The following is a 27,526-nucleotide window of genomic DNA, read 5'->3' as shown; positions in this document are numbered from 1 at the left end:
GTATTCTACCCCCCAATACAATACAGTATTCTACCCCCAATACAATACAGTATTTTACACCTCAATACAATACAGTATTCTACCCTCCAATACAATACAGTATTCTACCCCCCAATACAGTATTCTACCCCCCAATACAATACAGTATTCTACCCCCAATACAATACAGTATTCTACCCCCCAATACAATACAGTATTTTACACCTCAATACAATACAGTATTCTTCCCCCAATACAATACAGTATTCTACCCCCCAATACAATACAGTATTTTACACCTCAATACAATACAATATTCTACCCCCAATACAATACAGTATTCTACCCCCCAATACAATACAGTATTTTACACCTCAATACAATACAGTATTTTACACCTCAATACAATATAGTATTCTACCCCAATACAATACAGTATTCTACCCCCCAATACAATACAGTATTCTACACCTCAATACAATACAGTATTCTACCCCCAATATAATACAGTATTCTACCCCCCAATACAATACAGTATTCTACCCCCCAATACAATACAGTACCCCCCAATACAATACAGTATTTTACACCTCAATACAATACAGTATTTTCACCTCAATACAATACAGTATTTTACACCTCAATACAATACAGTATTCTACCCCCCAATACAATACAGTATTCTACCCCCCAATACAATACAGTATTCTACACCTCAATACAATACAGTATTCTACCCCCAATACAATACAGTATTCTACCCCCCAATACAATACAGTATTCTACCCCCCAATACAATACAGTACCCCCCAATACAATACAGTATTCTACCCCCCAATACAATACAGTACCCCCCTCCCATAAAAAAAGCTGTGGTAGAGACACACTTGCGTGTGTGTTTTAACCTCTACCCAGACTTGTGGATTTTAGCAATTCACGTTTAAATAATCTCTTTTTGCAGTGATATCTTTAAAAAATAAAGTACTGAACCCATAGTTTTCCTAACACCTTGTGTGTGAACCACAAGCCTATTCTATTGACCCTTTTTTGGATTAGAATGTTTTGTGTTCCTTTCCCATTACAGTGATTCTAACTGCTGCTATGACGACCACAGAGGGAAAACCTTACGTCTAGAGTGGACGTGGCTAGTTAAGAACCCGTCTCTTACAGTACTCTATAATAACAGGTCACCCACTGGTATGTGCTGTGTACTATCTAGAAGAAAAAGAAACGCACACCTATTTAGGCGAGGTGCTGGCTAGCGGAGTAGGAAACTGAGTAGAAAACTTAAAAATAACTTGAAAATAAAGGAGAGCCGCACACTCTAGGAGCTCAGATGCAAAAAAAAATATTTTTTAATTTACCAACGTTTCGACAGGCAAGCTGTCTTCATCAGGGTACATGTGCATCAGGGTACATGGACTACTCTACATTCTGTTAGCAGCAGGGTCTTTCCACCCTCTATTTAGACAGATCAGAAACGACAAGAGGTAGAGAGGAGAGAATGTCTGAAGGGTCGACTCTGGGATTGAACCCTGGTCTCCAGCGGTGAGTCACATGATGTCTTGAGAGCAGCCACTGCTCTAACCGGGTCAATTGGAGGACTGGACCAGTGAATGGACCAGTGAATGGATGGGGTTTGAGGTCAGTTCAAATTACAGGCAGTCGATTCAGGAAGTACTGAAAATTAAATTCAGTAATAGAAAAAAAGGCATTTATTTTCAATGACTTCTTGATAAAATGGAGAAGCTATTTATTTCAACAGGGACTGCCTTCAATTCGAATTGAGCCCAACCCTAGAAAGAATGAGAAGTCAGGTGTTATTGTTATCAGTAGGCCTGCGGATGTTTTCCAGCCTGCGAAGCTCAGTGTGCTTTACCAGGTTACATTAGAGTAAAGTGGAGAGCTGATGAACGACTGCACTCAGGACCAAGACTAATACGGGACACATGGGGCGTCCTTCTGTAAGAAGGAAATAAACAGTTGAAGGGGTATCGTTTAGAGTTGTGTTGAGTCATCTAAGTGGGAAGGATATTTTTGGGGGATTTGTATGGTGGATTTGTATAGAATTGGTCACTACTAATGAAAGTCATTTACAATGGCAGGTAAGTGGAACGTTTTACATATTATCGGCTGAGTCACTGCACAGGTACAAGATGTGAGTCGAGCCCTAACTACACAGGCAATACATGACTAACCTGCCATTATGTATGTTTCACAACACGTGAAAACACCTCATAACTCAGTCAATTTCAATCAATCTCTGAACTTTCATCCCTCACCTTCAGCCTACTCCTCTCTTACACCCATTCTCTTTGTTTCTCTCTCTCTCTCTCTCTCTCTTTTTTTTATTTTTTTTATTGGCATGGGAAACATATGTTAACATTGCCAAAGCAAGTGAGGTAGACAATATACAAAAGTGAAATATACAATACAAATGAACAGTAAACATTACACATACAGAAGTTTCAAAACAATAAAGACATAACAATGTACAAATGGTTAAAGTACAAAAGGGAAAATAAATCAGCATAAATATGTGTTGTATTTGCAATGGTGTTTGTTCTTCACTGGTTGCCCTTTTCTAGTGGCAACAGGTCACAAATCTCACTTCTGTGATGTCACACTGTGGCATTTCACCCAGTAGATATGGGAGTTTATCAAAATTGGGTTTGTTTTCGAATTCTTTGTGGATCTGTGTAATCTGAGGGAAATATGTCTCTCTCTCTCTCATACTCTCTCCCTCTCTCTTTCACACACCTCTCTCTCTCTCTCTCTCTCTCTCTGTCTCTCTTTCTCTCTGTCTCTCTCTCTCTCTCTCTGTCTGTCTCTGTCTCTCTCTCTCTATCTCCCTCTGTCTCCCCCTCTCTCTCTCTCTCTCTCTCTCTCTCTGTGTCTCTCTCTCACTCTGCCTCTCCTCTCTCTTTCTACCATCTCTTTCCCTCTTTCTCCCCTCTCTATGTCGCTCTCTCTCAAGCTGGACTCCGAGGCAGCGGACATCTTGAATGACCTGCAGCTCAAACTGACCACTGTCCTGGACAACCTGAGCTCCATGTTTGGCAAGAGGTGAGCAAATCAGAAACACCCACAACCCCCCTCTGCGCTCTCATCCACCCTGTCCCATCCACCCTGTATACCACTGCTGGCTTGCTTCTGAAGCTAAGCAGGGTTGGTCCTGGTCAGTCCCTGGATGGGAGACCAGATGCTGCTGGAAGTGGTGTTGGAGGGCCAGTAGGAGGCATTCTTTCCTCTGGTCTAAAAAATATCCCAATGCCCCAGGGCAGTGATTGGGGACACTGTCCTGTATAGGGTGCCGTCTTTCGGAAGGGACGTTAAACGGGTGTCCTGACTCTCTGAGGTCATTAAAGATCCCATGGCACTTATCGTAAGAGTAGGGGTGTTAACCCCGGTGTCCTGGCTAAATTCCCAATCTGGCCCTCAAACCATCATGGTCACCTAATAATCCCCAGTTTACAATTGGCTCATTTATCCCCCTCCTCTCCCCTGTAACTATTCCCCAGGTCGTTGCTGCAAATGAGAATGTGTTCTCAGTCAACTTACCTGGTAAAATAACGGTAAAATAAAATAAATAAAAATCCACACAGGTACCTTGAGGGTCAGTAGTAGATCCGATCCTAAATGGACCCCTAGAACCTACTCCACATGCCCTTGTGGAGATCTGAGAGAATTTGACAGGTGTCATCTCTTTGATAATAGATCCACATTGCCCTCTGATAGGTCAGGGGGAGGTTTCACCATGTTGCTTATAGTGTACCTGTCAAGTCAGCAGTTCTGTGTCTGACTGACTGTCACCCGTAAACTCCTGTTGTAGCTTCCAGGCCCGTATGACTGTCTGCATGCATCAGGCGGCTGAGATCCTGTACCAGATCACAGGTCATCCTAACCGCCAGACGGCCGAGGCCGACGCTGACAACATGCTGAGTCCTCTCATGGACTTCCTGGATGGAAAGTGAGTGAGGCTAACACGTGGTCGGACGCCATTTTGGTGCAGGGATGGGCTTGTAGTGTACATTCATAACAGACGCCATTTCGGTGCAGGGATGGGCTTGTAGTGTACATTCATAACAGATGCCATTTTGGTGCAGGGATGGGCTTGTAGTGTACATTCATAACAGACGCCATTTTGGGCAGCAAAAAAATATGCAGTTTCCTAGGCAATGCTATTTTGGATGGTAGACTTGTGTGTGTGAGTCTCACACTGAGACCATGTTGGATCAAGTAGCATGTTTGGTACAGAACTAGCTGGCACACAGGGGAGTTGGTTCTGGGCTCTGATATTGTGTCAAACATGCTACTGTCTGTAACTGGGGAAAGAGGTTACTGTAGGGCTCAGTGTTTCTGTGTCTCTCTTCTCCCCATAACCCCAGTCTGAGTCTGTTTGCTGACACCTGTGAGAAGACGGTTCTGAAGAGAATACTGAAGGATCTGTGGAAGATTGTTCTGAGCAGCTTGGAGAAGACCATCATCTTACCTCAGAGTAACAATGGTTTCGTAAGTCTATCTGCCCTCCTCTCAAATCTGTATATACCATCAGTCTATCTGCCCTCCTCACAAATCTGTATATAACATCAGTCTATCTGCCCTCCTCTCAAATCTGTATATAACATCAGTCTATCTGCCCTCCTCTCAAATCTGTATATAACATCAGTCTATCTGCCCTCCTCACAAATCTGTATATACCATCAGTCTATCTGCCCTCCTCTCAAATCTGTATATACCATCAGTCTATCTGCCCTCCTCACAAATCTGTATATACCATCAGTCTATCTGCCCTCCTCTCAAATCTGTATATACCATCAGTCTATCTGCCCTCCTCTCAAATCTGTATATACCATCAGTCTATCTGCCCTCCTCACAAATCTGTATATACCATCAGTCTATCTGCCCTCCTCACAAATCTGTATATACCATCAGTCTATCTGCCCTCCTCACAAATCTGTATATACCATCAGTCTATCTGCCCTCCTCTCAAATCTGTATATACCATCAGTCTATCTGCCCTCCTCTCAAATCTGTATATACCATCAGTCTATCTGCCCTCCTCACAAATCTGTATATACCATCAGTCTATCTGCCCTCCTCACAAATCTGTATATACCATCAGTCTATCTGCCCTCCTCACAAATCTGTATATAACATCAGTCTATCTGCCCTCCTCTCAAATCTGTATATACCATCAGTCTATCTGCCCTCCTCTCAAATCTGTATAACATCAGTCTACCAGCACCACCACCCTCTAGACCTCCTGTCGTCCATCAGACAGTCTACCACCACCCCCCTCTAGACCTCCTGTCGTCCATCAGTCTACCACCACCACCCTCTAGACCTCCTGTCTTCCATCAGACAGTCTACCAGCACCACCCTCTAGACCTCCTGTCTTCCATCAGACAGTCTACCAGCACCACCCTCTAGACCTCCTGTTGTCCATCAGACAGTCTACCACCACCACCCTCTAGACCTCCTGTCGTCCATCAGACAGTCTACCAGCACCACCCTGTAGACCTCCTGTCGTCCATCAGACAGTCTACCACCACCACCCTCTAGACCTCCAGTCTACCACCACCTCCCTCTAGACCTCCAGTCTACCACCACCCCCCTCTAGACCTCCTGTCGTCCATCAGACAGTCTACCACCACCCTCTAGACCTCCTGTCGTCCATCAGAAAGTCTACCACCACCCTCTAGACCTCCTGTCGTCCATCAGACAGTCTACCACCACCTCCCTCTAGACCTCCAATCTACCACCACCTCCCTCTAGACCTCCAGTCTACCACCACCTCCCTCTAGACCTCCAGTCTACCACCACCTCCCTCTAGACCTCCAGTCTACCACCACCTCCCTCTAGACCTCCAGTCTACCACCACCTCCCTCTAGACCTCCAGTCTACCACCACCTCCCTCTAGACCTCCAGTCTACCACCACCTCCCTCTAGACCTCCAGTCTACCACCACCTCCCTCTAGACCTCCAGTCTACCACCACCTCCCTCTAGACCTCCAGTCTACCACCACCTCCCTCTAGACCTCCAGTCTACCACCACCTCCCTCTAGACCTCCAGTCTACCACCACCTCCCTCTAGACCTCCAGTCTACCACCACCTCCCTCTAGACCTCCAGTCTACCACCACCTCCCTCTAGACCTCCAGTCTACCACCACCTCCCTCTAGACCTCCAGTCTACCACCACCTCCCTCTAGACCTCCAGTCTACCACCACCTCCCTCTAGACCTCCAGTCTACCACCACCTCCCTCTAGACCTCCAGTCTACCACCACCTCCCTCTAGACCTCCAGTCTACCACCACCTCCCTCTAGACCTCCAGTCTACCACCACCTCCCTCTAGACCTCCAGTCTACCACCACCCCCCTCTAGACCCTCAGGATGTTTTATTGGACACATAAAAGAAACAGATATCACTAAGGTTCCACTGTTCTCCCTCACCCTGATGTTTCTTATGTCCCCAGGGAGCTCACATTCTGACTGCTGCCAAGGGGCTGTCTAACCTGAAGGTACACACCACTTTATCTCCTTCCTCTTTGTCTATACTATAGACACGCCTTCTGTTTAGAACCAAGCGATACATTTGAATATCTGTATACGGACCTTATTAACACACTCCCAGTGAGTGATGGCCATGACAACATAGCAGACGGGTGAATATAGTTATGATCAACAAGGACATTATTCTTCTGACTTAATCTAGATCTATTTTGGGATGTTTGACCTTGTCTCGTTGGCTTGCTAGCTTGGTAATCAATCCTCTGATGACATCATCGATGTTGTCGACGATAATCAATCTGACTAAGTGTTTGTTATCTCGCGTGAGCTCGATCTGAACTTTTCATGATGCGGCCCGGAAATGGTTCTACAAGTTGAGCTGCTCTCCTGTGCCAGGATATCCTTCGTTGTTTTCTGTATTGAGTTATTACACACAGTGGGCGTGGCTAATGCCTGTCTGTTACTCTGGTTGCCATAGGGAGGGGGCGAGGCCAAAAGCCTTACAACCAAACAGTGTGTCATAATGGAGGCTGCGCTGGAAACTATTAAGGTGAAAACATACGCATCACACACATCACACATCACACACACACGTCTCACATCACACACACACATCACACATGCAGACATACATACGCACATTACACATGCAGACACACATACGCACATCACACATGCACACACACACATATCTTCAAACAAGCTTACACAAACATACATTTGTGAACATGCACTAACATGGTCTCAATCTCTATCTCCATCTATCTCTATCTCTATCTCTATCTGTCTCTCTGTCTCTCTCTCTCTCTGTCTCTCTCTCTCTATCTCTCTCTCTCTCTCTCTCTCTCTGTCTCTCTCTCTCTCTCTGTCTCTCTCTCTCTGTCTCTCTCTCTCTGTCTCTGTCTCTCTCTGTGTCTCTCTCTCTCTCTATCTCTGTCTCTGTCTCTCTCTGTCTCTCTCTCTCTCTCTCTGTCTCTCTCTCTCTATCTCTGTCTCTCTGTCTCTGTCTCTCTGTCTCTCTCTCTCTCTGTCTCTCTCTCTCTCTCTCTCTGTCTCTGTCTCTCTCTGTCTCTGTGTCTCTGTCTCTCTGTCTCTCTCTCTCAGCAATACTTCCATGCGGGCGGTAATGGTCTGAAGAAGACCTATGTGGAGAAGAGTCCTGAGCTGTCTAAGCTGAAATACATTCTGTCCCTCTACTCTCAGAGCACTGATGCACTGATTAAGACCTTTGTCACCACACAGCACACCCAGGGTGAGGGACTCTCACTCACACAGCACACACAGGGTGAGGGACTCTCACTCACACAGCACACACAGGGTGAGGGACTCTCACTCAAAAAGCACACCCAGGGTGAGGGACTCTCACTCACACAGCACACCCAGGGTGAGGGACTCTCACTCACACAGCACACACAGGGTGAGGCACTCTCACTCACACAGCACACACAGGGTGAGGCACTCTCACTCACACAGCACACACAGGGTGAGGGACTCTCACTCACACAGCACACACAGGGTGAGGCACTCTCACTCACACAGCACACACAGGGTGAGGCACTCTCACTCACACAGCACACACAGGGTGAGGCACTCTCACTCACACAGCACACCCAGGGTGAGGGACTCTCACTCACACAGCACACACAGGGTGAGACACTCTCACTCACACAGCACACACAGGGTGAGGGACTCTCACTCACACAGCACACACAGGGTGAGGGACTCTCACTCACACAGCACACCCAGGGTGAGGGACTCTCACTCACACAGCACACACAGGGTGAGGGACTCTCACTCACACAGCACACACAGGGTGAGGGACTCTCACTCACACAGCACACCCAGGGTGAGGGACTCTCACTCACACAGCACACACAGGGTGAGGGACTCTCACTCACACAGCACACCCAGGGTGAGGGACTCTCACTCACACAGCACACACAGGGTGAGGGACTCTCACTCACACAGCACACCCAGGGTGAGGGACTCTCACTCACACAGCACACACAGGGTGAGGGACTCTCACTCACACAGCACACACAGGGTGAGGCACTCTCACTCACACAGCACACACAGGGTGAGGCACTCTCACTCACACAGCACACACAGGGTGAGGCACTCTCACTCACACAGCACACCCAGGGTGAGGGACTCTCACTCACACAGCACACCCAGGGTGAGGGACTCTCACTCACACAGCACACCCAGGGTGAGGGACTCTCACTCACACAGCACACACAGGGTGAGGGACTCTCACTTACACAGCACACACAGGGTGAGGCACTCTCACTCACACAGCACACACAGGGTGAGGCACTCTCACTCACACAGCACACACAGGGTGAGGCACTCTCACTCACACAGCACACACAGGGTGAGGCACTCTCACTCACACAGCACACACAGGGTGAGGCACTCTCACACACACAGCACACACAGGGTGAGGGACTCTCACTCACACAGCACACACAGGGTGAGGCACTCTCACTCACACAGCACACACAGGGTGAGGCACTCTCACTCACACAGCACACACAGGGTGAGGCACTCTCACACACACAGCACACACAGGGTGAGGCACTCTCACTCACACAGCACACACAGGGTGAGGCACTCTCACTCACACAGCACACACAGGGTGAGGCACTCTCACTCACACAGCACACACAGGGTGAGGCACTCTCACTCACACAGCACACACAGGGTGAGGGACTCTCACTCACACAGCACACACAGGGTGAGGCACTCTCACTCACACAGCACACACAGGGTGAGGCACTCTCACTCACACAGCACACACAGGGTGAGGCACTCTCACTCACACAGCACACACAGGGTGAGGGACTCTCACTCACACAGCACACACAGGGTGAGGCACTCTCACTCACACAGCACACACAGGGTGAGGCACTCTCACTCACACAGCACACACAGGGTGAGGCACTCTCACTCACACAGCACACACAGGGTGAGGCACTCTCACTCACACAGCACACACAGGGTGAGGGACTCTCACTCATACAGCACACACAGGGTGAGGCACTCTCACTCACACAGCACACACAGGGTGAGGGACTCTCACTCACACAGCACACACAGGGTGAGGGACTCTCACTCACACAGCACACACAGGGTGAGGCACTCTCACTCACACAGCACACACAGGGTGAGGCACTCTCACTCACACAGCACACACAGGGTGAGGGACTCTCACTCACACAGCACACACAGGGTGAGGGACTCTCACTCACACAGCACACACAGGGTGAGGGACTCTCACACACACAGCACACACAGGGTGAGGGACTCTCACTCACACAGCACACACAGGGTGAGGGACTCTCACTCACACAGCACACACAGGGTGAGGGACTCTCACTCACACAGCACACACAGGGTGAGGGACTCTCACTCACACAGCACACACAGGGTGAGGGACTCTCACACACAAACACACACAGGGTGAGGCACTCTCACTCACACACACAAACACACACAGGGTGAGGCACTCTCACTCACACAGCACACACAGGGTGAGGCACTCTCACTCACACAGCACACACAGGGTGAGGCACTCTCACTCACACAGCACACACAGGGTGAGGGACTCTCACTCACACAGCACACACAGGGTGAGACACTCTCACACACACAGCACACACAGGGTGAGGCACTCTCACACACACAGCACACACAGGGTGAGGCACTCTCACACACACAGCACACACAGGGTGAGGGACTCTCACTCACACAGCACACACAGGGTGAGGAACTCTCACTCACACAGCACACACAGGGTGAGGCACTCTCACACACACAGCACACACAGGGTGAGGCACTCTCACACACACAAACACACACAGGGTGAGGCACTCTCACACACACAGCACACACAGGGTGAGGCACTCTCACACACACAGCACACACAGGGTGAGGCACTCTCACTCACACAGCACACACAGGGTGAGGCACTCACTCACACAGCACACACAGGGTGAGGGACTCTCACTCACACAGCACACACAGGGTGAGGCACTCTCACTCACACAGCACACACAGGGTGAGGCACTCTCACTCACACAGCACACACAGGGTGAGGCACTCTCACTCACACAGCACACACAGGGTGAGGCACTCTCACTCACACAGCACACACAGGGTGAGGCACTCTCACTCACACAGCACACACAGGGTGAGGCACTCTCTCACACACAGCACACACAGGGTGAGGCACTCTCACTCACACAGCACACACAGGGTGAGGGACTCTCACTCACACAGCACACACAGGGTGAGGCACTCTCACTCACACAGCACACACAGGGTGAGGCACTCTCACACACACAGCACACACAGGGTGAGGCACTCTTACACACACAGCACACACAGGGTGAGGCACTCTCACACACACAGCACACACAGGGTGAGGCACTCTCACACACACAGCACACACAGGGTGAGGGACTCTCACTCACACAGCACACACAGGGTGAGGCACTCTCACTCACACAGCACACACAGGGTGAGGCACTCTCACTCACACAGCACACACAGGGTGAGGCACTCTCACTCACACAGCACACACAGGGTGAGGCACTCTCACTCACACAGCACACACAGGGTGAGGCACTCTCACTCACACAGCACACACAGGGTGAGGGACTCTCACTCACACAGCACACACAGGGTGAGGCACTCTCACTCACACAGCACACACAGGGTGAGGCACTCTCACACACACAGCACACACAGGGTGAGGCACTCTCACTCACACAGCACACACAGGGTGAGGCACTCTCACTCACACAGCACACACAGGGTGAGGCACTCTCACACACACAGCACACACAGGGTGAGGCACTCTCACACACACAGCACACACAGGGTGAGGCACTCTCACTCACACAGCACACACAGGGTGAGGGACTCTCACTCACACAGCACACACAGGGTGAGGCACTCTCACTCACACAGCACACACAGGGTGAGGGACTCTCACTCACACAGCACACACAGGGTGAGGCACTCTCACTCACACAGCACACACAGGGTGAGGGACTCTCACTCACACAGCACACACAGGGTGAGGGACTCTCACTCACACAGCACACACAGGGTGAGGCACTCTCACTCACACAGCACACACAGGGTGAGGGACTCTCACTCACACAGCACACACAGGGTGAGGCACTCTCACTCACACAGCACACACAGGGTGAGGCACTCTCACTCACACAGCACACACAGGGTGAGGCACTCTCACTCACACAGCACACACAGGGTGAGGCACTCTCACTCACACAGCACACACAGGGTGAGGCACTCTCACTCACACAGCACACACAGGGTGAGGCACTCTCACTCACACAGCACACACAGGGTGAGGCACTCTCACTCACACAGCACACACAGGGTGAGGCACTCTCACTCACACAGCACACACAGGGTGAGGCACTCTCACTCACACAGCACACACAGGGTGAGGGACTCTCACTCACACAGCACACACAGGGTGAGGGACTCTCACTCACACAGCACACACAGGGTGAGGGACTCTCACACACACAGCACACACAGGGTGAGGGACTCTCACTCACACAGCACACACAGGGTGAGGGACTCTCACTCACACAGCACACACAGGGTGAGGGACTCTCACTCACACAGCACACACAGGGTGAGGGACTCTCACTCACACAGCACACACAGGGTGAGGGACTCTCACACACAAACACACACAGGGTGAGGCACTCTCACTCACACACACAAACACACACAGGGTGAGGCACTCTCACTCACACAGCACACACAGGGTGAGGCACTCTCACTCACAGAGCACACACAGGGTGAGGCACTCTCACTCACACAGCACACACAGGGTGAGGGACTCTCACTCACACAGCACACACAGGGTGAGACACTCTCACACACACAGCACACACAGGGTGAGGCACTCTCACACACACAGCACACACAGGGTGAGGCACTCTCACACACACAGCACACACAGGGTGAGGGACTCTCACTCACACAGCACACACAGGGTGAGGAACTCTCACTCACACAGCACACACAGGGTGAGGCACTCTCACACACACAGCACACACAGGGTGAGGCACTCTCACACACACAAACACACACAGGGTGAGGCACTCTCACACACACAGCACACACAGGGTGAGGCACTCTCACACACACAGCACACACAGGGTGAGGCACTCTCACTCACACAGCACACACAGGGTGAGGCACTCACTCACACAGCACACACAGGGTGAGGGACTCTCACTCACACAGCACACACAGGGTGAGGCACTCTCACTCACACAGCACACACAGGGTGAGGCACTCTCACTCACACAGCACACACAGGGTGAGGCACTCTCACTCACACAGCACACACAGGGTGAGGCACTCTCACTCACACAGCACACACAGGGTGAGGCACTCTCACTCACACAGCACACACAGGGTGAGGCACTCTCTCACACACAGCACACACAGGGTGAGGCACTCTCACTCACACAGCACACACAGGGTGAGGGACTCTCACTCACACAGCACACACAGGGTGAGGCACTCTCACTCACACAGCACACACAGGGTGAGGCACTCTCACACACACAGCACACACAGGGTGAGGCACTCTTACACACACAGCACACACAGGGTGAGGCACTCTCACACACACAGCACACACAGGGTGAGGCACTCTCACACACACAGCACACACAGGGTGAGGGACTCTCACTCACACAGCACACACAGGGTGAGGCACTCTCACTCACACAGCACACACAGGGTGAGGCACTCTCACTCACACAGCACACACAGGGTGAGGCACTCTCACTCACACAGCACACACAGGGTGAGGCACTCTCACTCACACAGCACACACAGGGTGAGGCACTCTCACTCACACAGCACACACAGGGTGAGGGACTCTCACTCACACAGCACACACAGGGTGAGGCACTCTCACTCACACAGCACACACAGGGTGAGGCACTCTCACACACACAGCACACACAGGGTGAGGCACTCTCACTCACACAGCACACACAGGGTGAGGCACTCTCACTCACACAGCACACACAGGGTGAGGCACTCTCACACACACAGCACACACAGGGTGAGGCACTCTCACACACACAGCACACACAGGGTGAGGCACTCTCACTCACACAGCACACACAGGGTGAGGGACTCTCACTCACACAGCACACACAGGGTGAGGCACTCTCACTCACACAGCACACACAGGGTGAGGGACTCTCACTCACACAGCACACACAGGGTGAGGCACTCTCACTCACACAGCACACACAGGGTGAGGGACTCTCACTCACACAGCACACACAGGGTGAGGGACTCTCACTCACACAGCACACACAGGGTGAGGCACTCTCACTCACACAGCACACACAGGGTGAGGGACTCTCACTCACACAGCACACACAGGGTGAGGCACTCTCACTCACACAGCACACACAGGGTGAGGCACTCTCACTCACACAGCACACACAGGGTGAGGCACTCTCACTCACACAGCACACACAGGGTGAGGCACTCTCACTCACACAGCACACACAGGGTGAGGCACTCTCACTCACACAGCACACACAGGGTGAGGGACTCTCACTCACACAGCACACACAGGGTGAGGCACTCTCACTCACACAGCACACACAGGGTGAGGCACTCTCACACACACAGCACACACAGGGTGAGGCACTCTCACTCACACAGCACACACAGGGTGAGGCACTCTCACTCACACAGCACACACAGGGTGAGGCACTCTCACACACACAGCACACACAGGGTGAGGCACTCTCACACACACAGCACACACAGGGTGAGGCACTCTCACTCACACAGCACACACAGGGTGAGGGACTCTCACTCACACAGCACACACAGGGTGAGGCACTCTCACTCACACAGCACACACAGGGTGAGGGACTCTCACTCACACAGCACACACAGGGTGAGGCACTCTCACTCACACAGCACACACAGGGTGAGGGACTCTCACTCACACAGCACACACAGGGTGAGGGACTCTCACTCACACAGCACACACAGGGTGAGGCACTCTCACTCACACAGCACACACAGGGTGAGGGACTCTCACTCACACAGCACACACAGGGTGAGGCACTCTCACTCACACAGCACACACAGGGTGAGGCACTCTCACTCACACAGCACACACAGGGTGAGGCACTCTCACTCACACAGCACACACAGGGTGAGGCACTCTCACTCACACAGCACACACAGGGTGAGGCACTCTCACTCACACAGCACACACAGGGTGAGGCACTCTCACTCACACAGCACACACAGGGTGAGGCACTCTCACTCACACAGCACACACAGGGTGAGGCACTCTCACTCACACAGCACACACAGGGTGAGGCACTCTCACTCACACAGCACACACAGGGTGAGGGACTCTCACTCACACAGCACACACAGGGTGAGGGACTCTCACTCACACAGCACACACAGGGTGAGGGACTCTCACACACACAGCACACACAGGGTGAGGGACTCTCACTCACACAGCACACACAGGGTGAGGGACTCTCACTCACACAGCACACACAGGGTGAGGGACTCTCACTCACACAGCACACACAGGGTGAGGGACTCTCACTCACACAGCACACACAGGGTGAGGGACTCTCACACACAAACACACACAGGGTGAGGCACTCTCACTCACACACACAAACACACACAGGGTGAGGCACTCTCACTCACACAGCACACACAGGGTGAGGCACTCTCACTCACACAGCACACACAGGGTGAGGCACTCTCACTCACACAGCACACACAGGGTGAGGGACTCTCACTCACACAGCACACACAGGGTGAGACACTCTCACACACACAGCACACACAGGGTGAGGCACTCTCACACACACAGCACACACAGGGTGAGGCACTCTCACACACACAGCACACACAGGGTGAGGGACTCTCACTCACACAGCACACACAGGGTGAGGAACTCTCACTCACACAGCACACACAGGGTGAGGCACTCTCACACACACAGCACACACAGGGTGAGGCACTCTCACACACACAAACACACACAGGGTGAGGCACTCTCACACACACAGCACACACAGGGTGAGGCACTCTCACACACACAGCACACACAGGGTGAGGCACTCTCACTCACACAGCACACACAGGGTGAGGCACTCACTCACACAGCACACACAGGGTGAGGGACTCTCACTCACACAGCACACACAGGGTGAGGCACTCTCACTCACACAGCACACACAGGGTGAGGCACTCTCACTCACACAGCACACACAGGGTGAGGCACTCTCACTCACACAGCACACACAGGGTGAGGCACTCTCACTCACACAGCACACACAGGGTGAGGCACTCTCACTCACACAGCACACACAGGGTGAGGCACTCTCTCACACACAGCACACACAGGGTGAGGCACTCTCACTCACACAGCACACACAGGGTGAGGGACTCTCACTCACACAGCACACACAGGGTGAGGCACTCTCACTCACACAGCACACACAGGGTGAGGCACTCTCACACACACAGCACACACAGGGTGAGGCACTCTTACACACACAGCACACACAGGGTGAGGCACTCTCACACACACAGCACACACAGGGTGAGGCACTCTCACACACACAGCACACACAGGGTGAGGGACTCTCACTCACACAGCACACACAGGGTGAGGCACTCTCACTCACACAGCACACACAGGGTGAGGCACTCTCACTCACACAGCACACACAGGGTGAGGCACTCTCACTCACACAGCACACACAGGGTGAGGCACTCTCACTCACACAGCACACACAGGGTGAGGCACTCTCACTCACACAGCACACACAGGGTGAGGGACTCTCACTCACACAGCACACACAGGGTGAGGCACTCTCACTCACACAGCACACACAGGGTGAGGCACTCTCACACACACAGCACACACAGGGTGAGGCACTCTCACTCACACAGCACACACAGGGTGAGGCACTCTCACTCACACAGCACACACAGGGTGAGGCACTCTCACACACACAGCACACACAGGGTGAGGCACTCTCACACACACAGCACACACAGGGTGAGGCACTCTCACTCACACAGCACACACAGGGTGAGGGACTCTCACTCACACAGCACACACAGGGTGAGGCACTCTCACTCACACAGCACACACAGGGTGAGGGACTCTCACTCACACAGCACACACAGGGTGAGGCACTCTCACTCACACAGCACACACAGGGTGAGGGACTCTCACTCACACAGCACACACAGGGTGAGGGACTCTCACTCACACAGCACACACAGGGTGAGGCACTCTCACTCACACAGCACACACAGGGTGAGGGACTCTCACTCACACAGCACACACAGGGTGAGGCACTCTCACTCACACAGCACACACAGGGTGAGGCACTCTCACTCACACAGCACACACAGGGTGAGGCACTCTCACTCACACAGCACACACAGGGTGAGGCACTCTCACTCACACAGCACACACAGGGTGAGGCACTCTCACTCACACAGCACACACAGGGTGAGGCACTCTCACTCACACAGCACACACAGGGTGAGGCACTCTCACTCACACAGCACACACAGGGTGAGGCACTCTCACTCACACAGCACACACAGGGTGAGGCACTCTCACTCACACAGCACACACAGGGTGAGGCACTCTCACTCACACAGCACACACACACAGGGTGAGGCACTCTCACTCACACAGCACACACACACAGGGTGAGGCACTCTCACACACAAACACACACAGGGTGAGGCACTCTCACTCACACACACACACAGGGTGAGGCACTCTCACACACACAAACACACACAGGGTGAGGCACTCTCACTCACACACACAAACACACAGGGTGAGGCACTCTCACTCACACACACAGCACACACAGGGTGAGGCACTCTCACACACACAGCACACACAGGGTGAGGCACTCTCACACACACAGCACACACAGGGTGAGGCACTCTCACTCACACAGCACACACAGGGTGAGGGACTCTCACTCACACAGCACACACAGGGTGAGGCACTCTCACTCACACAGCACACACAGGGTGAGGGACTCTCACTCACACAGCACACACAGGGTGAGGCACTCTCACTCACACAGCACACACAGGGTGAGGGACTCTCACTCACACAGCACACACAGGGTGAGGGACTCTCACTCACACAGCACACACAGGGTGAGGCACTCTCACTCACACAGCACACACAGGGTGAGGGACTCTCACTCACACAGCACACACAGGGTGAGGCACTCTCACTGACACAGCACACACAGGGTGAGGGACTCTCACTCACACAGCACACACAGGGTGAGGCACTCTCACTCACACAGCACACACAGGGTGAGGCACTCTCACTCACACAGCACACACAGGGTGAGGCACTCTCACTCACACAGCACACACAGGGTGAGGCACTCTCACTCACACAGCACACACAGGGTGAGGCACTCTCACTCACACAGCACACACAGGGTGAGGCACTCTCACTCACACAGCACACACAGGGTGAGGCACTCTCACTCACACAGCACACACACACAGGGTGAGGCACTCTCACTCACACACACAAACACACAGTTTGACTGATGACAACCTTCTGTATTGATGCACTTCCACTAACATGCCAATAGAGGTCAGCAGAGTTTTCACTTTTCTTGTTTTCCTGTTTTTCGCTCTCCCTGATTATCAATTCAATTTCAATTCAAGGGGCTTTATTGGCATGGGAAACATGTGTTAACATTGCCAAAGCAAATGAGGTAGACAATACACAAAAGTGAAACAAACAAAACGAATTAACAGTAAACATTACACATACAGAAGTTTCAAAACAATAAAGACATTACGAGTGTCATATTAAATATATACAGTGTTGTAACAATGTACAAATGGTTAAAGCACACAAGTTAAAATAAGTAAGCATAAATATGGGTTGTATTTACAATGGTGTTTGTTTTTCACTGGTTGCCCTTTTCTTGTGGCAACAGGTCACAAATCTTGCTGCTGTGATGGCACACTGTGGAATTTCACCCAGTAGATATGGGAGTTTATCAAAATTGGATTTGTTTTCGAATTCTTTGTGGATCTGTGTGATCTGAGGGAAATATGTGTCTCTAATATGGTCATACATTGGGCAGGAGGTTAGGAAGTGCAGCTCGGTTTCCACCTCATTTTGTGGGCAGTGTGCACATAGCCTGTCTTCTCTTGAGAGCCATGTCTGCCTACGGCGGCCTTTCTCAATAGCAAGGCTATGCTCACTGAGTCTGTACATAGTCAAAGCTTTCCTTAAGTTTGGGTCAGTCACAGTGGTCAGGTATTCTGCCACTGTATTCTCTGTTAAGAGCCAAATAGCATTCTAGTTTACTCTGTTTTTTTGTTAATTCTTTCCAATGTGTCAAGTAATTATCTTTTTGTTTTCTCATGATTTGGTTGGGTCTAATTGCGCTGTTGTCCTGGGGCTTTATCGTATCTCTCTCTCTCTCTTTTTCTCTCTCTGTCCTAATATCTTTCACTCTCTACTAATATCTTTCACTCTCTACTAATATCTTTCACTTTCTACTAATATCTTTCACTCTCTACTAATATCTTTCACTCTCTCTCTACTAATATCTTTCACTCTCTCTCTCTCCTAATATATTTCTGTCTCTGTCTCTGTCTCTGTGTCTCTGTGTGTCTCTGTCTCTGTGTCTCTGTGTGTCTCTGTCTCTGTGTCTCTGTGTGTCCCTGTGTGTCTCTGTGTCTCTGTGTGTCCCTGTGTGTCTCTGTCTCTGTGTCCCTGTGTGTCTCTGTCTCTGTGTGTCCCTGTGTGTCTCTGTCTCTGTGTCTCTGTGTGTCTCTGTCTCTGTGTCTCTGTGTGTCTCTGTGTGTCTCTGTCTCTGTGTCTCTGTCTCTGTGTCTCTGTCTCTGTGTCTCTGTCTCTGTGTCTCTGTGTGTCTCTGTGTGTCTCTGTCTCTGTGTCTCTGTCTCTGTGTCTCTGTGTGTCTCTGTCTCTGTGTCTCTGTGTGTCTCTGTCTCTGTGTCTCTGTGTCTCTGTGTGTCTCTGTCTCTGTGTGTCTCTTTCTCTGTGTCTCTTTCTCTGTGTCTCTTTCTCTGTGTCTCTTTCTCTGTGTCTCTCTCTCTCTCTCTCTCTCTCTCTCTCTCTCTCTCTCTCTCTCTCTCTCTCTCTCTCTCTCTCTCTCTCTCTCTCTCTCTCTCTCTCAGTTCATAATGAGATGGGCATCAGGATTACTCCAAGTGAGAAGGTTTGGCCTGAAAGAGGTAAGTTATTGTAGTAAAGATTGCTGTCTCTTGTCGTTCTGTATGATGTACCACAATATGTTTTGTTATCAATGGAGATAACAGTTAGTAATCATGTGATGTTGGTTAACCCTCAGGTTCAGGAGCGGAGATGTCTATTGGTGAAGCCCAGATCCAGATAGACATGGTGCCTCCAGGCAAAGACAAGGTCCACAAGGTCAACATCAGAGGTGAGCCAGGAATACCACCACACCTGTCCAAATCTGTCCTGTCCAAATCTGTCCAAATCTGTCCTATCCTATCCTGTCCTGTCCAAATCTGTCCTGTCCTGTCCTATCCTGTCCAGTCCTGTCCTGTCCAAATCTGTCCTGTCCTGTCCAAATCTGTCCTGTCCTGTCCTGTCCAAATCTGTCCTGTCCAAATCTGTCCTGTCCAAATCTGTCCAAATCTATCCTGTCCAGTCCTGTCCTGTCCAAATCTGTCCTGTCCTGTCCTATCCTGTCCAGTCCTGTCCTGTCCAAATCTGTCCTGTCCTGTCCTATCCTGTCCAAATCTGTCCTGTCCAGATCTGTCCTGTCCTGTCCAATCCTGTCCAGTCCTGTCCTGTCCAGATCTGTCCTGTCCTGTCCAGATCTGTCCTGTCCTGTCCAAACCTGTCCTGTCCAGATCTGTCCTGTCCTGTCCTGTCCTATCCTGTCCAGTCCTGTCCTGTCCAGATCTGTCCTGTCCTGTCCAGATCTGTCCTGTCCTGTCCAAACCTGTCCTGTCCTGTCCAGATCTGTCCTGTCCTGTCCAAACCTGTCCTGTCCTATCCTGGACAACACGTGAAAACACCTCATAACTCAGTCAATTTCAATCAATCTCTGAACATCCCTCACCTTCAGTCTACTGCTCTCTTCCCTTTGTTTCTCATATGTTTCTCTCTCTCTCTCTCTCTCTCTCTCTCTCTCTCTCTCTCTCTCTCTCTCTCTCTCTCTCTCTCTCAAAAGCAAGGCTATGCTCACTGAGTCTGTACATAGTCAAAGCCTTCCTTAATTTTGGGTCAGTCACGGTGGTCAGGTTTTCTGCCGCTGTGTACTCTCTGTTAAGGGTCAAAATTCTTGTTTGCCCTGTTAAAAAAAAATTATTTCCAAGTAATTATCTTTTTCTCCTGATTTGGTTGGGTCTAATTGTGCTGCTGTCCTGGGGCTCTGTGGGGTGTGTTTGTGAACAGAGCCCCAGAACCAGCTTGCTTAGGGGACTCTTCTCCAGGTTCATTTCTCTGTAGGCGATGGCTTTGTAATGGAAGGTTTGGGAATCGCTTCCTTTTTTAACGTCTCTTTTCTGGATTTTGATAATTAGCTTGTATCTGCCTAATCCTTCTCTGGATTCTCTCTCTCTCATTCTATTCCCCCCCCTTCTCTTTTTCTTTCTCTCTCTGCTCCAGTGATAGCAGTGAATGATATGAAGTGGCAGACATCAGGGATGTTCCGTCCCTTTGTGGAGGTCAATATGATTGGTCCACTGCTCACTGCCCAGAAGAGGAAGTTCACCACCAAGTCAAAGAATAACAGCTGGACAGCCAAGTACAACGAGGTCTTCCAATTGTGAGTTCTTAACACCACCGAGTTCCCACTCAAAATCTTTAGGTCACACTTCACATTCATTTCAAAGTTTTGTAGAGCTTCCCTCAGATTTCCTACTGAACAGCAATGAATACATTCTCCATTTTTGGATAAACCAATGTTGAACCCATTCTACCTCTACTCTCTCTCCCTCTCCCTCTCTCTCCCACCCTCCTTCTCTCTCTCTCCCTCCCTCCCTTCCCCACCCTCCTTCTCTCTCTCTCTCTCCCTCCCTCCCCCACCCTCCTTCTCTCTCTCCCTCTCTCCCCCCCTCCCTCCCTCCCCCACCCTCCTCTCTCTCTCTCTCCCTCTCTCCCTCCCCCACCCTCCTTCTCTCTCTCTCTCTCTCTCTCTCTCTCTCCCTCCCTCCCTCCCCCACCCTCCTTCTCTCTCTCCCCCTCCCCCACCCTCCTTCTCTCTACTCCATACCTTTCTCCCCTTCACCCCTCCAACAGCATCCTGGGTAAGGAGTCTCCAGACTGCTATGAGCTGCAGGTGACGGTGAAGGACTACTGTTTCGGCCGGGCCGACCGTGTTGTGGGCGTGGCCGTGGTCCAGCTGAGGGATGTAGCTGACAGGAAGTCATGCGTGTGCTGGTGCCCACTGGGTAGAACCATCCAGAAGGACGAGACCGGCGCGACGGTGATGCGTATCCTGTCTCAGCGGACGGCCGACGAGGTGGCCAAGGACTTTGTCAAACTGAAGGATGAGACACGCCCTGTAGAGGAGGGGAGATGATGAGGAAGGAGGAGAGAAGGAGAGGGGAGAAGGAGAGGAGAGGAGAGAAGGAGAGAGGATAGGTAGAGGAGAGGATGGGTAGAGGAGAGGGAGAGAGGAGAGGTAGAGGAGAGAGGATAGGTAGAGGAGGGGAGGAGAGAGGAGAGGATGGGTAGAGGAGAGGGAGAGAGGATGGGTAGGAGAGGAGGAGAGAGGATAGGTAGAGGAGAGGATGGGTAGAGGAGAGGAGGAGAGAGGAGAGGTAGAGGAGAGGGGGAGAGAGGACGGGTAGAGGAGAGGGGGAGAGAGGATAGGTAGAGGAGAGGGGGAGAGAGGATAGGTAGAGGAGAGGGGGAGAGAGGATAGGTAGAGGTGAGGAGGAGAGGTGATAGGTAGAGGAGAGGGGGAGAGAGGACGGGTAGAGGAGAGGGGGAGAGAGGACGGGTAGAGGAGAGGGGGAGAGAGGACGGGTAGAGGAGAGGGGGAGAGAGGACAGGTAGAGGAGAGGGGGAGAGAGGATAGGTAGAGGAGAGGGGGAGAGAGGATAGGTAGAGGAGAGGGGGAGAGAGGATGGGTAGAGGAGAGGGGGAGAGAGGATAGGTAGAGGTGAGGGGGAGAGAGGACGGGTAGAGGAGAGGGGGAGAGAGGACGGGTAGAGGAGAGGGGGAGAGAGGACGGGTAGAGGAGAGGGGGAGAGAGGATAGGTAGAGGAGAGGGGGAGAGAGGACGGGTAGAGGAGAGGGGGAGAGAGGTAGAGGAGAGGGGGAGAGAGGATGGGTAGAGGAGAGGGGGAGAGAGGATAGGTAGAGGAGAGGGGGAGAGAGGTAGAGGAGAGGGGAAGAAAGGACGGGTAGAAGAGAGAGGATGGGGAGAGGAGAGGAGGAGAGAGGATAGGTAGAGGAGAGGGGGAGAGAGGACGGGTAGAGGAGAGAGGATGTGCTTCTCGAGATGGAGTTTGAAGAGGAGACTCGCCCGGTGGAAGAGAGGGAAATGAGCATCAACATATAAGTTGCCCTTAGGCAAATGTTCCATTTCCTGCTTCCTGGTCCTCTGGGCCAATGAGAGGGCCTGTAGCAGGCACATGACTGATGAGGGACCAATCAGAGACTTTCACTGTATGCATTAATGTAGTGGAGTGTGACAACACCACAAACCTCCACTGTTGAATTTATATCGCACACACAAACACACACACACACACACACACACACACACACACACACACACACACACACACACACACACACACACACACACACACACACACACACACACACACACACACACACACACACACACACACACACTGATTGTCTGTTTACTGTACCAGTATCAGCACAGTCTAGGCGCTACAGATATGTTCTCTACTTCTGTATACTACTGGCTACAAGCATGAGACTGACTCCCAGAGCCCAACACCTTGACCTAACCTGTGATGAGAACACATGAGACTGACTCCCAGAGCCCAACACCCTGACCTAACCTGTGATGGGAACACATGAGTCTCACAGAGCCCAGAACACATGGATTTGACATGTCCTGTCTACAAGTGCCATCACTATGCTTTAGAGAGTAGGGTGAGGTACTAATCACAGAGCCTGCTAGGTGACAGTGGTTCAGTGTGTAGTAGAGAGTAGTGTGAGGTGTACTGTCAGGAATATATGTTCCCTTACACCACAGCATTTCTGAGAGTGTTCCCATACAGCACAGAGTTTATGAGAGTGTTCCCATGCACCACAGCATTTAGGAGACTCTTCCTGTACACCACAGCATTTAGGAGACTGTTCCCTTACACCACAGCATTTAAGAGAGTGTTCCCGTACACCACAGCATTTAGGAGAGTGTTCCTGTACACCACAGCATTTAGGAGACTGTTCCCTTACACCACAGCATTTAGGAGAGTGTTCCCGTACACCACAGCATTTAGGAGAGTGTTCCTGTACACCACAGCATTTAGGAGACTGTTCCCGTACACCACAGCATTTAGGAGACTGTTCCCGTACACCACAGCATTTGGGAGACTGTTCCCGTACACCACAGCATTTAGGAGACTGTTCCCGTACACCACAGCATTTAGGAGACTGTTCCCGTACACCACAGCATTTAGGAGACTGTTCCGTACACCACAGCATTTAGAAGACTGTTCCCGTACATCACAGCATTTAGAAGACTGTTCCCGTACACCACAGCATTTAGAAGACTGTTCCCTTACACCACAGCATTTAGAAGACTGTTCCTGTACACCACAGCATTTAGGAGAATGTTCCTGTACACCACAGCATTTAGGAGACTGTTCCTGTACACCACAGCATTTAGGAGACTGTTCCCATACACCACAGCATCTAGGAGACTGTTCCCGTACACCACAGCATTTAGGAGACTGTTCCCGTACACCACAGCATTTAGGAGACTGTTCCCGTACACCACAGCATTTAGGAGACTGTTCCCGTACACCACAGCATTTAGGAGACTGTTCCCGTACACCACAGCATCTAGGAGACTGTTCCCGTACACCACAGCATTTAGGAGAGTGTTCCTGTACACCACAGCATTTAGGAGACTGTTCCCGTACACCACAGCATTTAGGAGACTGTTCCCATACACCACAGCATTTAGGAGACTGTTCCCATACACCACAGCATTTAGGAGACTGTTCCCGTACACCACAGCATTTAGGAGACTGTTCCTGTACACCACAGCATTTAGGAGACTGTTCCCGTACACCACAGCATTTAGGAGACTGTTCCCGTACACCACAGCATTTAGGAGACTGTTCCCGTACACCACAGCATTTAGGAGACTGTTCCCATACACCACAGCATTTAGGAGACTGTTCCTGCACACCACAGCATTTAGGAGACTGTTCCTGTACACCATAGCATTTAGGAGACTGTTCCTGCACACCACAGCATTTAGGAAACTGTTCCCGTACACCACAGCATTTAGGAGACTGTTCCTGTACACCACAGCATTTAGGAGACTGTTCCCTTACACCACAGCATTTAGGATACTGTTCCCGTACACCACAGCATTTAGGAGAGTGTTCCTGTACACCACAGCACTTAGGAGACTGTTCCCGTATACCACAGCATTTAGGAGACTGTTCCCGTATACCACAGCATCTAGGAGACTGTTCCCTTACACCAGGCCTGTTTTACGTCTGTCTCTGTATGTAAAAAACAATTATTTTCTATTACAAGACCTTCATCCCACTAACTTTCTAGATTTGTATTTATTTATTTATTTTGGCAACTTCAGTTTCTCTTTTCAACTGTTACTGCATATACACTGGTGTTATAGTGATGATGTCAACCATCAATCATCTACTTACTGGGACATGGCTGGTATCTCGTTTAAGCTTCTCCCCAAGGTTCCACCGTTGGTCTCAGTCACTGGGCGTCCTGTAAACGTCACAGATATTATCTGCCTGTCATTGGCCCGAAAGAGAAGATGGACAGCTTGGCCATCCAATTATATCATACAGACGTGGACGGGGATGGATATAGTATGAACTCTGTGTGTTATGCAGAGTTCCTAACCAAGTGGGAATTTACCACATACGACTGGGGAAAAATCCACTTGAACAACCCCCAACTGGTAATTACTAGCAGATAAGTAGTATAGCATCCAGCTCCCACGTCTCCCACATGCTGACCTCTGACATCAAAATACTAAGGAAATTACCTCGGTAACAGCACTTTCAGCAGTTAAATGCAGCAACAAAACATTGTTTAAAAAAAAATATATATATATATATATTAATGTGTTTTTTTGAACGCTCTAATTTGTTTACAAGCATGATAGCTGGACTTTTAGTTGATGGTTTACGCAGCTTGTTGGCCGTTAGCCAAATGGCGTTTCTCGACGAGTTCAAACGACACGTGAACGCATCCAACTAGTATTTAACAGCTTCACAAACTGGTAAATTCCCACCTCCCACTTGGTTACGAACACAGCATTATTAACAACGTCACAAACTGGTAAATTCCCACCTCCCACTTGGTTACGAACGCAGCATTATTAACAACGTCACAAACTGGTAAATTCCCACCTCCCACTTGGTTACGAACGCAGCATTATTAACAACGTCACAAACTGGTAAATTCCCACCTCCCACTTGGTTACGAACACAGCATTATTAACAACTAACGGCAAGTGTTCACTTTCTATCTCTGTTGATTCGGTTCATATCTCTTGCACTCACACTGTTTCAATCTTCCTGTAAGTTTGTAAAGAATAGCCTAAAACCAGAGCATGTATTTATTGTACAGAAACAAAGTAAACTAGATCTTGAGCTGTGAATTTGTATGTATGTACTGTCAAATATGAAAAGATGGATATACTGTATGTAAAGTACTTATAAAATGATATAAAGCTGTGAAATGTTTAATATACTTGTAGGAATGTTTGACAATACAGCGTTCTGGCTTGACAATACAGCGTTCTGGCTTGACAATACAGCGTTCTGGCTTGGGGAGTGTTATGGACTTGGAAGGAGATTTGAAAGAGTGTTACAGGTTTTTTGTCAGTTGTATTCCATTGGTTGTCAAGCACCACCCACAACTATGTTTATTCTACCAGGCGGTGAACCCCCCTTCTACCTCCCCTCCATCCTCGAATACAGGTAGGTTAGTAACATCTCTGTACTCTCTCAGGCTAATGTTGACTTTGTCTCTGGGGTGAGTCCCTCTCTCTCTCTCAGGCTAATGTTGACTTTGTCTCTGGGTGAGTCCCTCTCTCTCTCTCAGGCTAATGTTGACTTTGTCTCTGGGTGAGTCCCTCTCTCTCTCTCAGGCTAATGTTGACTTTGTCTCTGGGTGAGTCCCTCTCTCTCTCAGGCTAATGTTGACTTTGTCTCTGGGGTGAGTCCCTCTATCTCTCAGGCTAATGTTGACTTTGTCTCTGGGTGAGTCCCTCTCTCTCTCAGGCTGATGTTGACTTTGTCTCTGGGGTGAGTCCCTCTCTCTCAGGCTGATGTTGACTTTGTCTCGGTGAGTCCCTCTCTCTCAGGCTAATGTTGACTTTGTCTCGGTGAGTCCCTCTCTCTCAGGCTGATGTTGACTTTGTCTCTGGGGTGAGTCCCTTTCTCTCAGGCTGATGTTGACTTTGTCTCTGGGGTGAGTCCCTCTCTCTCTCAGGCTGATGTTGACTTTGTCTCTGGGGTGAGTCCCTCTCTCTCAGGCTGATGTTGACTTTGTCTCGGTGAGTCCCTCTCTCTCAGGCTGATGTTGACTTTGTCTCGGTGAGTCCCTCTCTCTCAGGCTGATGTTGACTTTGTCTCTGGGTGAGTCCCTCTCTCTCAGGCTAATGTTGACTTTGTCTCGGTGAGTCCCTCTCTCTCTCAGGCTAATGTTGACTTTGTCTCTGGGTGAGTCCCTCTA

General features: G+C 50.6%; 1 protein-coding gene across 1 annotated transcript in view; it reads left to right on the top strand.

Annotated features, from left to right (window-relative positions):
• The window catches only part of LOC129852962 (protein unc-13 homolog B-like), a 36,267-nt gene extending 13,944 nt beyond the window's left edge, over nt 1-22,323 (top strand). The window contains exons 5-14 of the mRNA XM_055918567.1: nt 2,957-3,045; nt 3,812-3,949; nt 4,368-4,491; nt 6,459-6,503; nt 6,971-7,042; nt 7,597-7,744; nt 19,789-19,845; nt 19,962-20,054; nt 21,251-21,410; nt 21,884-22,323. Of these exons, the coding sequence (XP_055774542.1) occupies nt 2,957-3,045; nt 3,812-3,949; nt 4,368-4,491; nt 6,459-6,503; nt 6,971-7,042; nt 7,597-7,744; nt 19,789-19,845; nt 19,962-20,054; nt 21,251-21,410; nt 21,884-22,166 (1,209 nt within the window). The 3' untranslated portion in view covers nt 22,167-22,323. The remainder of the gene's footprint in view (nt 1-2,956; nt 3,046-3,811; nt 3,950-4,367; nt 4,492-6,458; nt 6,504-6,970; nt 7,043-7,596; nt 7,745-19,788; nt 19,846-19,961; nt 20,055-21,250; nt 21,411-21,883) is intronic.
• Nucleotides 22,324-27,526: the final 5,203 nt, after the last annotated feature.

The sequence above is a fragment of the Salvelinus fontinalis genome, chromosome 4 (genome assembly GCF_029448725.1).
Source record: "Salvelinus fontinalis isolate EN_2023a chromosome 4, ASM2944872v1, whole genome shotgun sequence".
NCBI classification, from domain to species: Eukaryota; Metazoa; Chordata; class Actinopteri; order Salmoniformes; family Salmonidae; genus Salvelinus; species Salvelinus fontinalis.
The sequence above is the reverse complement of the archived record's forward strand: the minus strand, read 5'-3'. Positions and strand labels throughout refer to the sequence as shown.